This window comes from Paroedura picta, chromosome 4 (genome assembly GCF_049243985.1).
Source record: "Paroedura picta isolate Pp20150507F chromosome 4, Ppicta_v3.0, whole genome shotgun sequence".
Classification (NCBI taxonomy): Eukaryota; Metazoa; Chordata; class Lepidosauria; order Squamata; family Gekkonidae; genus Paroedura; species Paroedura picta.
The window spans coordinates 145,113,477-145,129,037 of record NC_135372.1 but is presented as its reverse complement, the minus strand read 5'-3'; the positions used below and the strand labels follow the sequence as shown (position 1 = coordinate 145,129,037).

Below are 15,561 nucleotides of genomic sequence, written 5' to 3'. Positions count from 1 at the left end.
AGACGGGAGGCTGGACTGGAGGGACCCTCCCTGGTCTGACCCAGCAGGGCTCTTCTGAGGGTCTTCTCAGGGGAAGGCCTCGGCCTCTCTGCCCTGTGGCTGGCCCTGCGGAGGACCTGGCTGGCCCCTGGGTGAGACGGGAGGCTGGACTGGAGGGACCCTCCCTGGCCTGACCCAGCAGAGCTCTTCTGAGGTTCTCATGAAGCCCTCAGTCACCACAGCCTGTTGTGGGCTCTCCAGAGGAACTGGCTCATCTGAGGTTAACAGTGCCAACTAGTGCCTGTCTTCCTAAATACCAGCAATGCCCCCCTGTGCCCCCCCCTCCATGACACTGGTCCGCTGGGAGCACAGGTGATCAGGAGCTTCAGGCCTGCCGGGAAGGAGAGGGCAGAGCCCGTCATGAGGGGTCCCTAGCAGCTGCCCTACCCTGGGATGCTGGCTCTGGCCCTGGAGGGCAGGGCGGCTGCTGTTGGTGGCCCTGCGCTCTGATTACTGGCCTTGGTTGCAGAGGCACAGAAATGTTGGGTTGCCATCTCTGGGTCGGGACATGCCTGGAGAGTTTGGGGTTGAGGCCTGGGGGAGGGTTGGGTTGGGGGATGGGAGGGTCCTCCGTGGGGTGTAATTCCTTAGAGTCTCCTTTCCCAAGCAGCCGTCTATTATGGTCTGCAGATCCATTGTCGTTTCGGGATATCTCCAGGTGCCCCCTGGATGTTGGCAGCCCTTCACTGGAGCCTTCTGTCTTGGGTTCAGCACAAGGTGGGGGCCTTCAGGAATCCCCCCTCCCCATCCAGGCTGTGGGGTGAGGAATTCCTGGCCAGGAGCTCCGGTGATTCATCTTCATTAGGTTTTCCCTTGCCTGAAAGGTTACAGCCAGGTGGAAGGAATGGGAGGGGAGCCATATTTTGCGTCCTGGACGGAGATGGGAGATTATCTATGATTAATCCTGGTCTCTCCTTCTTAACATTCGGCTTCTGGTCCCTCGTACTGCCCCCCCCTTCCCCGGGGGACGTGGAGGAGGAAAGACAGCTGAGCGAGGGAAACCGCTGTGCACGGAGGGATCGCTCTTGACGCCCCGGCCAGACAGGCTGCCCTCCTGGCTCAGGTCCCCCGACTCAAAGGCCGGTCCTGCCCCTTCATGGGGGGTGCTCTGTCCCTTTGGGTTCCCAAAGAGAGATCTCCAGTCTCCACCTGGAGGCTGGCAACCGTCATGTAGCCTCTCAGATGCCTTTACCTACCTTGCAGGGCTGTCGTTTGGCTTGCTCTCGGTTATAATGTCTGAATCTTTCCCAGAAATGCTCAGCCGGAGCCAGTAACCTCCACCCTCTTCTTCCTGCAGCCACAACTGTCTCTTTCCCGTCCCGGCCGAGGCCTGCGTCTTCCTCCAGCCCGAGGGACGCAAACGCAGCCAGCGCAGCGCAGAGCAGCGCAGGGCCTGCCGGAAGCACCTCCAGCCTCCCAATCTGCACACATCTCTCAGTCGCAGCAGCACGTCCAAGATTATTTTCCCAACAATAAATGGCTTGTCTCTGTTATTTAGTCAAGAGCAATTGCCGTCTTAATTGCATATTCTCAAGATAACACCTGCATTGAGTTACTGTAGTATTTATTTTAATTGGCTAATTGATTAATCATTTGAAAGAAGATAGCTAATTAACTAAGGGGCCTTTAATGGGTTGACAGGTCTGCTTTTTAATTGTCCAAGAAATGTTTTCAAAAGAGCTCCACCCCCCCCCCCCCCATTTAATCCCACCCGGGGCAAACCTTTGGCCTGGCTTCCAAGGTTGGCCTGGCTAAAGATTGGGACCGGGGCGGGGGTCTCTCTCCTGATTCTGGACCCCTGACTCAGCCTGGACACCTGTCAAAATCTGCCCACCAAGTTTTCTGACATCACTTTATTTCTTCCGTTCATTCGGCTTCTGTACCGCCCCGCACGATGTCGTCTCGGGCCGGCCTCCATGGAGCCAGTCCTGTTGGGAAGCAGAGCCCCAGCTGTTGGGCACAGGGTCAGCAGAGCAGAAGGGCCCAAGCACTCCCCCTGCCAGCCTCAGGAAGGCGACTGGGAAATACTGAGCAGTAACTGCGGCACTTGGGAGAGGAGGAGACGGGAGCCTGGATCAGGTTGCAGGGAGAGCTGCGGGAATGACCACCGGTCTCCAAGCGGCAGAGTGCTTGGCAGGGCGGCGCCTGGGCCATTGGGCTGAGAAGCGCCGACCCAGACCGCTGCGGCCTCTGCCGGGCTGGCTGCCAAGGGCCCCGGGCGAGGGCCGCCTCCCTTTCCACGCCTTTCCCGGGGGTTCGCAGCTGCCCCGCGGCTCCCCTCGCGACTCTTGGTCTGTCTCCCTTGCAGCCTTCTTCACGGAGACGCCGCATGACATGACTGCCCGCGCGGGCGAGGACGTGGAGATGGCGTGTTCCTTCCGCGGCAGCGGCTCCCCTTCCTACTCGCTGGAAATCCAGTGGTGGTATGTGCGGACCCACAGAGACTGGACAGACAAGCAGAACTGGGCTTCGAACCAGGTACCGCCCCTCCCCCCCCCCTTGTGCTCCATCGTCTCCCCGTCTTTCAGGAAGCCTGAGGCCGCCCAGGGACTGATGCTGGGGGCGGATCGAAGGCTGCAGGGAGATTCTTCAGCAAGGGATCCCTGGGGGGGAGGGGGGGTCCCGCCTGGTGCCTCTTCCGGCTGCAGCCCAGGGTTGATGCCCGCAGCAACGCAGAAAGGGGGGACAGAAGCCTGGACTCCCCCACAAACCTCCGGTTTTAACAGCTTCTATTTTTATCAGTTATTTTTATTTAAGGCATTGGTCTCCCATCTTTCCACCTTTACAAGGCCCACCAAGGCAAGGAACAATGGGAAAGAGAGAATCATAGAATCATGGAATCCTAGAGCTCGGAGGGTCTTCCAGGGTCATCTAGTCCGACCCCCTGCAGAATGCAGGAAACTCACCACTACTTGCCCACCCACAGTGACCCCACATCCATGCTCAGATGATGCCTCCCCCCCCCCACCAGAACACCTGCTCTGGGGCACACAGAGAGACTCCATCCCATACATACATCCCTGGCCCTGGCCCCCTCAGCTGTTGCCACCCCCGCTGGCGGCCTCCATGCCGGCTGCCTCCCCAGGTCTTCTGGTGCACGTGGGGTGGCAGGACTCAGGGACATCTCATCCGCAAGGGCTTCCGTTTCACCGAGCACCCCTGAAGATGTGCCCCACATCAGAACCCAGAGTCCTCGGCCAGGCCGGCCTGTAGGAAACCCCCTGGCAGCTCCCTGCCCAGCATCCCCGAGACAGCACCCATTGCTTTGCCAGCCTAGCTCCCTTTCGGTGGGATGGGGTCCGTGAGGGGTAGAGGAGAGCCCCCTGGTTGGAGGTCCTTCAGGAAGCAACAAAAAGCCATTTTAAAGTTTTTGTAGGAGTGGGGGAACAAACCCTGTTCTTAAAGCTACAGATTAAATGATGCCCAATGTCCCAGCAAGGCCCAACCAGCTCACTCAGAGGAGTTTTTAGACCACCCTCCAAATCGCTCTGTGAATCATTCACTCTACTGCCTGCACAGAAAAGTTCCCTTGAATAATTCAGTTTGGCACAGTTTGTGGAAAGCCAGGCGAGGGGTGCCTTTCTTGTTGGAGTAGGCACTGTCTGGTGTGCAAAGTTAACCAGGAAGAGGAAGACCCTGATTGGGGCATCAAGAAGGCTGCTAGATAGGTCAGAGAGTTCAGGACCTTTCTGTCTTTTAAGTCTGTCCCTTAGGGCAGGGGTAGTCAACCTGTGGTCCTCCAGATGTTCATGGACTACAATTCCCACAAGCCCCTGCCAGCAAACGATGGCAGGGGCTCGTGGGAATTGTAGGCCATGAACATCTGGAGGACCACAGGTTGACTACCCCTGCCTTAGGGGTCCAGTCCAAAGCCCTGCCAAGGCAGAGGGGAGAACTGGGGGGGCTCTGGGTCAGCATGAAAGCGGATCTCGGTGATCCCCTTGTGGCTCCCTGGGGAAGATTTGTCTGCAAGACCTGATGGAAGAATCCGTCTTCAATCTCCAAGCAGCTGAGCTTTGCCAGCCTGATGCCTCTCTGCACGGGGAGAGGAAGGACACTTTGCCCTGCGCGGGGGAAGTGCAAATGGGGTCCTTGGCTAAGGGGTGGAGGCTGCAGTACCCACCTGGCCTCCCCCCCCCCCCAATGTGGTGTTGGAAACATAGTTCAACATCAAAAGAAAGAAAATCCTGCAAGGGGTGTCGAAAGGGATGTGGAGTCAGCATGCTTTGAGTACGAGTTTCCAGATAGTTTTCAAATACTACCTCCTCCCTGCTTGCCTCCAGAACAGCCATTGAACAGGAGAATGGCTGCAGGCAACAGTTAGAACAGTTAGTTAGGTCTGTCTGTCTGTCTGCCTGTCTGTCTGTCTGTCTCTCTCCTTTCTACACAAACTTGTTTGTGTAGAATAAATAGAACTATTCTATTATTTTAAGCAACATGGTGATTTGCACCTCTGTGCAACTTTAAACTCTGCCAGCGTGTGGGGCGCCCTCCCTCTGTTTGCCCGCTTGCCTGCAGGTGGCCCAGTCTCCTGGGCCCTGATACCATCGGCACAAACATGCCCACGCCTCCTGGCTCACGCGGCCTCTGCTGCTTCCCTGCTTGTCCTCCGCTATCCGCGGTGCCATCTCCTGCGCTCCCCTGGTAGCGAGCTCAGCCGGCCCCTCTTTATTTTCCATCCTCTGCTCACGCGGAGATAAGGGACGAGTAATGTCGAGGTGCCTCTCCTTGCCTTTAATGAGGCTTCGTGGCTGGGTTTGGGCAACAGGCACCGGGTGGCGCATGCCGTCAGCCGGGGGCTGAGGGAGGCATGTCGGGGAGGATGGGTGAGCGTCCAGGGAGGGCCTTGGGCTCTCTGCAGAGGGCTGCAGGCCCTCTGGGGAGACAGACCCACCCCCTTTCCTCTGCCATCACAGCACGTCTCAAGTTGACTCTGGGGCCAAAGGAGAGGAGGGTGACTAGGCACTCACCCCATAGATTCTTTAGAGAGTTCAGGGGGGAAAGGTAGAGCTTTTTGTGCTGCACCAGTGTTGTTTCTGTCCTGTTATCCCACCTGGCCCTACAGGCTTTGCAGGGGTTTGGAGAGCACAAAACATGGAGCACATTTTTAGTCCAAGATATGATCCTGCCCCTCTTCGGTCCCTTTATACGGGGAGGATAGAAGCTCCATCCCTTGGGCTCAGGGCCATGAAGTGGCTTCCAGTTTGTGCCAACCCGGTGAAGGAAGGTCCCCCCAAGTGGATGTACCTTTGCCTCCAGACTCCCTTCCGTGCCACACCCCTCTCACCTTCAGGCGACTGTAAGCCGCTTTGAGCCTCCTTCGGGTAGGGAAAAGTGGCCTAGAAGAACCAACTCTGACACCGGCTAGTCAGAGGGGAGGGGTCCCTTCCTGCTGGGAGCCGGACTCTGCAAGGAACCGTTTCTCTCCCCCCTGGAGCCATTTCTGTCATACACGTCAGGCTCTTGAAGAGCCTTTCCTGGCACTGTTTCCATAGCTGGCAGCTCTTCCCTCCCGCCCCACCAATTCCCTTTGCCTCGCCAGCCTTTGAAGCCGCCTGGCATGAAAGGCCAAGGTGTGGATTCGTTTGCAGGGCTCCTAGCCCTTCCCTCCTCCTCCTCCTCCTCCTCCTCCTCCTCCTCCTCCTCCTCCTCCTCCTCCTCCTCCTCCTCCTCCGGGCCGAACTAATGGGTTCTTCCCTCTCTCTTTGCCCCCTCCCTCCTCTTCCTCTCTTCCCCGACAGCTAAAAGCATCTCCGCAGGAAGAAGCCGGGAAGGACGCGACGAAAATAAGCGTGAGTTTTTCTGTAATGACTTCTTGGGAAGATTTTAAATCAAGGGCACAGCTGCAGCTTTCTTCTGCCGGCAAGTTCTGAGCAGGCTTCTGGCTTTCATGGGGTGGCAATTACAGCAGGGAACTGGAGCCTGCCCTTTCCGGGGAGGGGGGGGGCTGAGGATCCAGGGGGGGCTTCTTCTGAGCCAGATCCAGGAATGGACAGGGAAGCCAAGAAGGGGATTGTTAAAAAAGGGATGAAAAACCAATCAGGATAGATTTGAGTGGGCAGCCGTGTTGGTCTTAAAGGTGCTATTGGACTCTGATTTGGGAAACCGACCAGCCGGTGTCCAAATGTCCCTGTCGAAGTCTGTGGGGTGGCCTCCTCTGGAATGCCCAGTGTCCAGTTTTGGTCCTGCCCCTGGAAGAAAAAGATATTCTAGGGACCAAGCCCTATGAAGATAGGTTGAGGGACTTGGGAATGTTCAGCCTGGAGAAAAGGAGGTTGAGAGGGGACATGATAGCCCTCTTTAAGTATTTGAAAGGTTGTCACTTGGAGGAGGGCAGGATGCTGTTTCTGTTGGCTGCAGAGGAGAGGACATGCAGTAATGGGTTTAAACTTCAAGTACAACGATATAAGCTAGATATCAGGAAAAAGATTTTCACAGTCAGAGTAGTTCAGCAGTGGAATAGGCTGCCTAAGGAGGTGGTGAGCTCCCCCTCACTGACAGTCTTCAAGCAAAGGTTGGAGACACACTTTTCTTGGATGCTTTAGGATGCTCTGTGCTGATCCTGCGTAGACTAGATGGGTTGGACTAGATGGCCTCTATGGCCCCTTACAACTCTATGATTCTAGCCCTGGAGAAGGTGCTGGAAAGGGCAACTGAAATGCCGAAGGGGGTGGGGGAACAGCTTCCCTCGGGAGAAAGGCGAAGGAGAAGAGGGCTCTTTCCTTGGGAGGACCAGCGACTGAGGGACGCAGGGAGAGAGGCTCCTCGGATGATGCCCAGGATAAAGCAGGGAGAGGAAGATGTGCTCCCTCCCTTGCTCACAAGGCACCCAAGGAAACGGAGGAGCAGGAGAAAAAGGGCTTCTTGCCCAAGGAGTCATTCCCATGTGGAACTCTTTGGTGCAGGAGGTGGCGGCAGCTACAAGCACAGGCAGCTTTGGAGAAACATCTGGAGCAGAGGCCCAAGAGTAGCTACTGGCCACAAGGCCTAGAGGGGAGACTCTGTCTGGGGCAGGGATGCTCTGCCTTCTTGCTGCTTGGGGGAGAGCAAGAGTGGGAGGGCTCCTGGAGTTCTGGCCCCACTGAGCTTTGGCCTGTAGGAAACCCCCTGAGTTTTGGCCACCGTGTGACACAGAGTGTTGGCCTGGAGGGGCCTCTGGCCTGACCCAACAGGGCTTCTCTCAGGTTCTTAGGTCTGGGGCAGGGATACTCCACCTTCTTCATGCCGGGGGTGACAGGGGCCAAATCCCAAGTGCCAACAGGGGATCCACCCCTGGGGTCAGAACTCCAGAAAAGCAGGAGGTGAAGTGAGGGCTCTTTCTAGGCCTGAGACTCTGGAGAGCCCCTGGTGGACGGAGGGCATGACTCAGTGGAAGGCGGCTTCATTTGTGTTCCTGCAGCTCTTTCAAGGCAGCCTGCTCATCAATCAGAGAGCATATTGGGGTTTCGGGGGGGGGGCATCAGATGCTGCTTCGTTCCAGCTGTGTGCCAAGGGGGCTTTTCTTGGGTGGGGGGGGGGGAAATGCCCCCCTCCCTTGGACACTCATTCCTTTTCTTTCTCAAGCAAGAGCAGGAAGGGGGGGGCTTCTTGTGGAGGCCGAGGCTCCATTTAAGTTGTGCCCCCTGCTTGACAAGTCTGCGTTTATAACGGCGGCAGCAGCTGCTGCTGGGATTTTGCGTGTCCTGGAGGGCAGCTTTCGGGGCTGGCTGCCTCCGTGGCTGTTTTACGCCTCCTGCAGCCCCTTGATAAATTGCCCTGGAGTCCCTCGCTGGAGCAAGGACGGGGTGAGAAATAAATCATCTGGGCCAAGGTCTTCTGCCTTCCTCCGGCGTCCGGCTGGGCTGACGGATGGGCCTGTCTCTGGTCAGGAAGCCCCCCATAAAACTCTCTGTGCCGGGGGCCCTGGCTTGGTGCACCGGTGGCTGCTGGAGCCAGCCGAGGTCTCTTTGCGAGGTTGCCAGGTTGGGTTGAGATCTCCCTGGAGATTGGGGAGGGGAGCCTGTGGAAGCAGGGTCTGGGCAGAGGGGAGACCCCGCCAGGGTATAACCCCTTTGGGTCCACTTTCCAAGCAGGGTATTTTCTCCCGGGGAGCAGATCTCTGTTGTCTGCTGATCAGGAGATCTTCAGGCCTCACGTGGCACTTTGGGCATTTCCGCCTGGCTCTTATTGTGTCGGTTTGCCCCCTTCCCCCCAGGCAGCAGAGAAACTCTGCAGAGGGCTTCATCACCTCACCAGCAGTTCGTAGAGGCAACTTCCCCCCCCCCGAAAATGGCTGCTTTGGAAAGTAATATTAGACCCTCCCTCCCCTCCCCTCTGCCCACCCCCCAGACTCCACCTCCGCAGCCTCAGAGATTGCCCAACCCAAAGGGGGCATTGCAGGGCTGTGCCAAGCCCCACGCCAGGCTCCCTCCCAAGCAGGCTGCAGCTCTGTATGTGCCACAAGCACTCAGGCCAGGTCCTCACGTGGGGGGAGAGGGGAGGGGGAGTGCCCAGGGTCCCCCAAGGCCATGCCCACGCTCATGCCCATGCCCAGCTCTCCTTCCTCCCCTCCCCTGCAGACCCACACCACTGATGCGTCCTTTCCAAAATGCTGCCATGCAGTGGGTGCCGTCAGTGGACATGCCGTAGCCCTGGGTGTCAGGATGCTGCTGCTTAGAGCGCCACTCCCAGACAGGGTTACCAACCTCCATGTGGTGGCAGGAGACACCACTGAGGTCTCTCCCCTCATCAAACCCCGTCCTCCCCTGGCTCCACACACACACACACACACACACACACACACACACCCTGCAAACCACCAGGCATTTTGCCAACGAGAGCTGGCAGCCCTGGGCTGGGAAGTACCATAATCCTTTGAATTCCAAATCTGTTTTCACGGAGGGAAACGTGGGGTGCCCCTGGATGCCTGTACAAGGGCAGAGGCCGAGGGACTCTCTCCCAGGGAGTTGTGGGGCCCTGAGATGCCGTCTGGCTCCAGGACGTTGGTCCAGCGCCAGGGCCACCCCTGTCAGCCCAGGAAATCTCTCTCTTCTGATTTCGCCCAGCGCCTAAAGAGCCAGGCTCCACTAAGGAGCCAGTAATCTAATTTGCCCGGCAGATTAGAATTCCAAACCCATTTAGGCTCCCGTGAACGGAATGAGGAGCCGCACTAATTAGTTAAATAGAATAAATGTTCTTGGACCCCCACCGCTCTCTTCTCCCCCCCCCCGCCCCCCGCTTCCTCCGGCCGGCCGGTCTCTGGGACTCCGGCGCTTCCTCTCGGCTGGGGGAGGGGGGAGGGGGGACGTCTCTCTCTCTCTCTCTCTCTCAATTATCTTCTGGCTCATTAGGGTGGAAGGTTGTGCCTGCGATAAAAATAGAATAATATTTAAAAAGCACTTGCTCTAATTGCCTTGCCTCTGACACTGTGTCACTTTAATAAGGCTCACTAGGCAAGGCATCCCCCAGGGGGTGAGAGCTGCAGTTGCCAACCTCCAGCGGGGCCCTGGAGTTCTCCCGGCATTGTAGCTGGGCCCCAGTGGGCAGAGCTCAGTCCCCCTGGAGGGAATGGCCGCTGGGAAGGGCACACATCCCTGCTGGCATCTTTAGCCCCACTGAACTCCCCAAGCTCTGCCTTCCTCAGCCATCACCCCCAAATCCCCCCAAGCCAGAGCTGGCAACCCTAGCTGGGAGCGTGCACTGGAGGGATCTCCCAGCGCCTGCAGCCTGTAAAGTCACCCGTTCCTCCCTTGGTGGGCCTGATCCTGCAAAGGCTCTGGCTTCTGTTTGCACGCAGCATTTCAGGGTTCTGCCCCTCCATTGCAAAGGGGCTCTGAGGTCCAGGCCAGAGTTCCCCAAAGGCCTCTGCAGCCAATCCTGCCACAGACACCCACTAAGCCCCCCCGTACCTTATTGGCGTGTGCAGAGGGGAGCTCTGAGTGCTGCAGGCCCTGCAGGGGGATCTGACCCGCCGGAGCCTGTCCAGAGAAGGGAGGAGCAGGAGGCTGGCAGAGTTGGGTCTGTGCAGCTTAGAGAGGGCGAGGGCTGCTTGTTGGTGGAATGTGCTGCCTGGAGGGGGGGGAGGTTTTGGGAGGAGGCTGGAGGAGCACCTGCCTGTCGAGAGGCGGCCCAATGGCACTTCGAGGACGTCACTCAGAAGCTCTGTGTGAGTCTGAGTCCTCCATTCTGCACAGGCCCCACGGACTCTCTGCCCAGAACCCCCTTGATCCTCTTCCCCTTGGGCCGCCCAGCCTGTCAGAAGCAAGTAGGGATGCCATCCTCCAGGTGGGACCTGGGGATCTCCGGATTAAAGAGCTCAGTTCTCCTGGAGGAAAGGGCTGCTTGGGAGGGGGCTCCACAGCCTTAGCCTCCACTGAGGCCCCTCCCTGCCCCAAATCCCGCCCAGACCTGGATCCAGGTGGTTCCCAACCCAGAGCTGGCAACGCGAAGAGCAAGGCTGCTCCTGTGCAGAGAGATCCAGGTGGGGAGCCACGTTGGCCTGAAGCAGCAGAACAAAGCCAGGATCCAGGGGCCCCTGTCACCCCAACCATGCTTTTTTTCATCAGGGTGAAAGCTCTCATGGGCACACAGGCGGCCCCGGATACGGAAGTTGGCAACTTCAATATAACTTGGGTGGTCTTCCAGGTGCCACGGGACTCAGACTTTGTTCGGCTGCTCCGATCAGGACAGCCCAACCCCCCCCCCCCCGCATTGTAGCTGGGAAGGTGATTGGAAGCCGCTTTGAGACTCCTTCGGGTAGAGAAAAGCGGCATAGAAGAACCAAGTCTTCTCCTGCTGTTTCTGCTTCTTGTCTTGGGTCCTGCCTTCTTCTCTGGCTGCACATCTCCTTGGCTGCTAGAGATCCTGGAGACCCCACAGGCACCATGACCCCCACAGGGGCCTGCTAAGTGGTCTCAGAAAGGGGCCAGGCTATGGAGGCTTCTGATTGATTCTGAAGATCTGATTGTTTTCTTAAAAGGATGACTTAGCACCAGGTTGGCCCAACTGTGGCTCCCCAGATTTTCATGGACTACAATTACCATGAGCCCCTGCCAGCATGGCCCTCTGGCAGGGGGCCCCTGCTAATTGCTATCCATGAATGCATGAAGAATCTGTGGCCACTGATGCCATTTTAGATGAGGCTTGGACATTTTCCCAAGGGACGTGAGGGCCCAGTCCTGGGCAGGCAGCAGCATCATGTGACACCCTCCCCCCCCAATTCAAAGGCCAAAAGAGCCACTTCAGCAGCCTGGGCGCGGGAGGCGGGTGTACGGGGGAGCAGTGCCCCTGCGGTCCTGCTTTCACAGCCGTCTTTAAAGTGCTTTGTTCTGGGGCATCAGAGGCGCCAGGTGTGCTGTGCAGGGCCCTGACTCTACGCAAGCATCAACACTCCCGTCAGCGGGAAGGGAAGGCACAGATCCTGCTGGCCTCAAGGTAGCAAGTTGCCGGATTCAGCAAAGTGCCTAGACGTGGGGACACTACAGCAGTGGCCTCAGAGCAGTCCTCGGGGGTCACCTGACCTCTTGCGACTTTCCCCCAAAGTATCAAATCAGCCTCCTCCGGGGCCGGGGCCTTTCCAGCCTGAGGCAACGCTCTCCCCAGCATGGTAGGCCCTGCAGCACCCTGGACAGATCCTCGGGCCCAGAGAGACAGAGCTGCCTGCCAGGCGGACGGGCGGAGGCCTCAAAAGAGCACCAAAGTCCCGCCTGGTCCCCTCGTTCAAAACACCGGCCAAATTATACCTGAGCCAGAACATTCCGGCTGCACCGACCCTCCCAACTCCAAGAACAGGAGCAGTTAGAACTATTTCAAAGGAGCCCTTCTGCTTTCAATAGAGGAAGTATTATCATATTCTTTTATTGTTCTTTTAATTGTTGTTACCCCCCCCCCCCAGATCCCCAGGGGAAGGGGGCTTTATAAATAAGGCTGCAGTCGTAGCAGTATTATTATTATTAATATTAATATTCCCCAAAGATTCTGGGCTGTTGCATGAGAGTCCCCTGCTGGCCACTCTCCCCTCTGGCCTCCCAGCAGAGCAAGGGACAAGTGCCTGATCCAAGGAGGACTCTTCCTCCAAGCCCTGCAGCAGCTCCTGGCATTAGAGCAGGTGGCAGGTTTGGGGTAAGAGACGGACTCCTGAGGCACCTGGCATGGAGCAGCCTTAACCGAGTCCTCCCCGGCAGTGGCAACATTGCCTGCTCAGACAGGCAGCGGCTCCCCAGGGCTTCTTTCGCATCAGATCCTTTCTCTGGAGATGCTGGGAATTGAACCTGGAACCTGCTAACATGCCAAGCTATCTTCATCTGGCAGATTCAGGTGCCGTCTCCTCTACTCCTTGGCAAGTAGTCCTGAGAAGGACCGTGGGTGGCTCATTCAGGCGGGTCGCCATGTTGGTTGGAAGCAGCAGAACGAATTTCAAGACTCCTGTGTCACCTTTAAGACTGATCTAGTTTAATTCAAGGTATAAAATTTCGTGTGCATGCACACTTCTTCAGATACTGTGAATTTCACTGTATCTAACAAAGTGTGCCTGCACACAAAGGTTTATACCTAGAATTAAACTCTATTGGCCCGTGAATTAAAGTCCGTTGGTCTTAAAGGTGCCACAGGACTTAGAGCCATAGAATCAGAGTTGGAAGGGGCCTCCAGAGACGTCAACCCCCTGCACGATGTAGGAACTCACAACTACCTGCCCTCCCACAGGGACCCCAGTTTCATGCCCAAGTGATCCCCCTGTGCCAAAAATCTCCAGGATCCAGCCTGGCCTGGGGGAATTCCCCTGCCATCCCACAGGAGCCATCAGCAATTCCCTGGGTGTGCAAGGAAGGGCCACAAGAGACCAACACTGGCACAGCCCTTCCTGCCCACCCACTCACCCTCTGCCTCAGTTCACAGAATCAGCATTTCTGTGAGATGGCTCTCTAGCCTCTGCTTAAAAACCTCCAAGGAAGGAGAACCCACCACCTCCCGAGGAAGCCTGTTCCACCGAGGAACTGCTTTAATGGTCAGGAACTTCTTCCGGATGTTTAGCCAAAAATTCTTTTGCATTAATTCCATCCCTCCTGGGCAAGAGAGGACAACTCTGCTCCATCCTCTACATGGCACCCTTTTAAATACTTGAAGGTGTTTATCCCCTCTCAGTCGTCTCCTCTCCAGGCAAAACAGACCAAGCTCTCCCAACCTTTCCTCCTACGTCTTGGTCTCCAAACCCCTCACCATCTTTGTTGCCGTCCTCTGGACATGCTCCAGTTTGTCTACATCCCTCTTCAGTTGGGGTGCCCAAAACTGAACACAGGACTCCAAGTGAGGCCGAACCAGAGCAGAATAAAGCGGTACCATCACCTTGCGTGATCTGGACACGATACTTCTTTTAATACAGCCCCAAATCCCATTGGGCTGTTTGATTGGCTGATTGTTTCCATGTGTGAAGTGTGGCCAGAAGAGCCTATGACTGTCGGGCAGCCAGACGTTCCATCACTTTAGCATTCTCCAGGGTGCACCACGAGGAGGCATGCTAGAATTGCACTCCAGATGCCAGTCAGATGTGCTACCACTGAGCAAAAGCATGCACCAGTCCATTGGTACACCTAGGTTAGCATTATGTATTCCAAACAGACAGCATCTCCAGAGGAGGTCATTCACACCACCTACTGCTGGATCCTTTACCTGGAGATGCGAGGGGCTGATCCTGGCACCGTCCGCCAGGAGGTGCTCTGCCCCTGAGCCGTGGCCCTTCACAACCTTATGGGAAGCTCTCCTGCACAATCTCGCTTTGCAAGTCAGGAGAAATGTGCAGGAGCCTTCAAACAGGATCCTGCATCCTTGGATGGCACACCTTCTACTGTGACAAAGCCCTTCCGGCAGTCAAAATGAGCAAAACTGGAGCGAGTGATAAAAAATGTCCAAGCGACGCTTCCTTTCACCTGCTCCTGCCTTCCCCAGCAGCATTACTCGGGGAAATCCTGACCCCGCCATGATACCAATTTTCTGCAGGAGATGCTGAAAGGGAAAGACAAGAGGAAGTGCTCCAGTCAATATTCTTTCTTCTCAAAAACAAAGGCTCCACTCAACATGTAACCAGTTGGGTTTTTCTTTATCACAAAGAGTGGGGTTTAAAGAGCGGGGGGGGGGAGTTCCAGGGGACCAGCTGGCTAATGGCCCCTGCCGGCGTCCAGGAACCGGCTTCTGAGTGGCCTTTAGGGGCCTCCAGAGAAGAGGCAGCAGCGCCTTCACAGCGATAAGGAACCCATCGGTCCTTTCCGAGGGTGAAATTAACTTGTGTGCCAATTGCCGTGCAAAGCGGTGGGTGTCCCCGAAGGCCCATTGGCTGAGTTCGATACAGTTTAAGTGGGACTCCGGAACACGGATTTTGTCAGCTGGAAGAGAACCAGCCGCTGTAAAAGGAGGCGCAGAAGAGCCCCGCGCAAGAGAGGGAGGCAGGAGAGGGATCGGTTGAGAGCAGCTCCCAAACGACTCTTCCCTTTCCAAAGGAGAGATGATCCACTAGCCAAACCCCTCCGCCACTTGAAGGCGCTCAGACCGGGGCGTGTGAGGGGGGGGAAACAGAATTCATGCATGGAGCTTGGTGGCCAGGTTCAGAGAAACAGGTCTGACCTCCCCCTCCCCCCTTCTTGCAGTCAAAGCCGCAAGCCCAACCCCTCTGCAAATGTTCCTTCTGCACTCACACACACCCAGACACTGTTGGGCATAGAAGTTGTGGCTGAGCGGGGGAGCCAGCTTGGGTTCCCAACATCCACCCACCCACCCACCTTCTCCAGGGGTGCTCAAGGGCTCACTGCTCGCCAGCTCTGAACAGGGAGCCGATTTTTCAGCAGACTGTCCATCGCCTAGATCCCCGTGGGGAGCCCTGCTGGTCTGAATGGGCAGAACGCAAAAGCAGCCTGCCCATGAAAGCTCGGGTAGAACCTTTCCGGTCTCAGCGGTGCCGCCGGGCCCAAACTCTGTCCTGCTCATCAACTTGCTTGGCAGGTTTCCCTCCCCGGGGTCTCCCCCCTGACCGGAGGCGCTCATAATCCAGGCCCAAAGACCGGCCCTGCCAGATCTCGGAAGCTGAGCAGGGCTGACCCTGGCTACCACTGGAGACCTCCCAGGATTTGGGTGGGGTGGGGGGTAGGGAGTCATGACACGAAGCCACCTCTGAACGTCCCTTGTCTCAGATCTCCTGGGGACACGACACGTGCCGTATGACTGAGGCGGGAGCCAGCGAGGGGGATTAACTGGCAGCCACAGCAATCTGTTCCCCGGGTGGGAGCGGCCGTTCCGGAGGGCCGGCATTCTCCCCCTTCCCTCTCGTCGTGAACCGCCAGGAAATTCCCAAACTGGAGCTGGCAGCCCTAGCAGAGCCTAGTGCAGGGGCTGTGGGGTTGTCCTGGAACCGAGCAGGAGAAGTGGGGATTCACTGGGCCTGGCCGTGGTGCCGGAGCGGCAGGGACCCCTCCCCACAAGAGAGCCCAGGCTCCCCCCCTCCCCTCCCCTCCCTCCCTCCCGGGACCAGGCAGTGCTTCAAAGATAACAAGAATCTTC

General features: G+C 57.2%; 1 protein-coding gene across 2 annotated transcripts in view; it reads left to right on the top strand.

The window, feature by feature from the left end:
• The window catches only part of VSTM2L (V-set and transmembrane domain containing 2 like), a 61,470-nt gene that overhangs the window by 38,822 nt on the left and 7,087 nt on the right, over window positions 1-15,561 (top strand). For both annotated transcript variants that reach the window (XM_077336102.1, XM_077336103.1), the window contains exons 2-3: window positions 2,348-2,517; window positions 5,781-5,831. In XM_077336102.1, coding sequence (XP_077192217.1) covers window positions 2,348-2,517; window positions 5,781-5,831 — 221 coding nt within the window. The remainder of the gene's footprint in view (window positions 1-2,347; window positions 2,518-5,780; window positions 5,832-15,561) is intronic.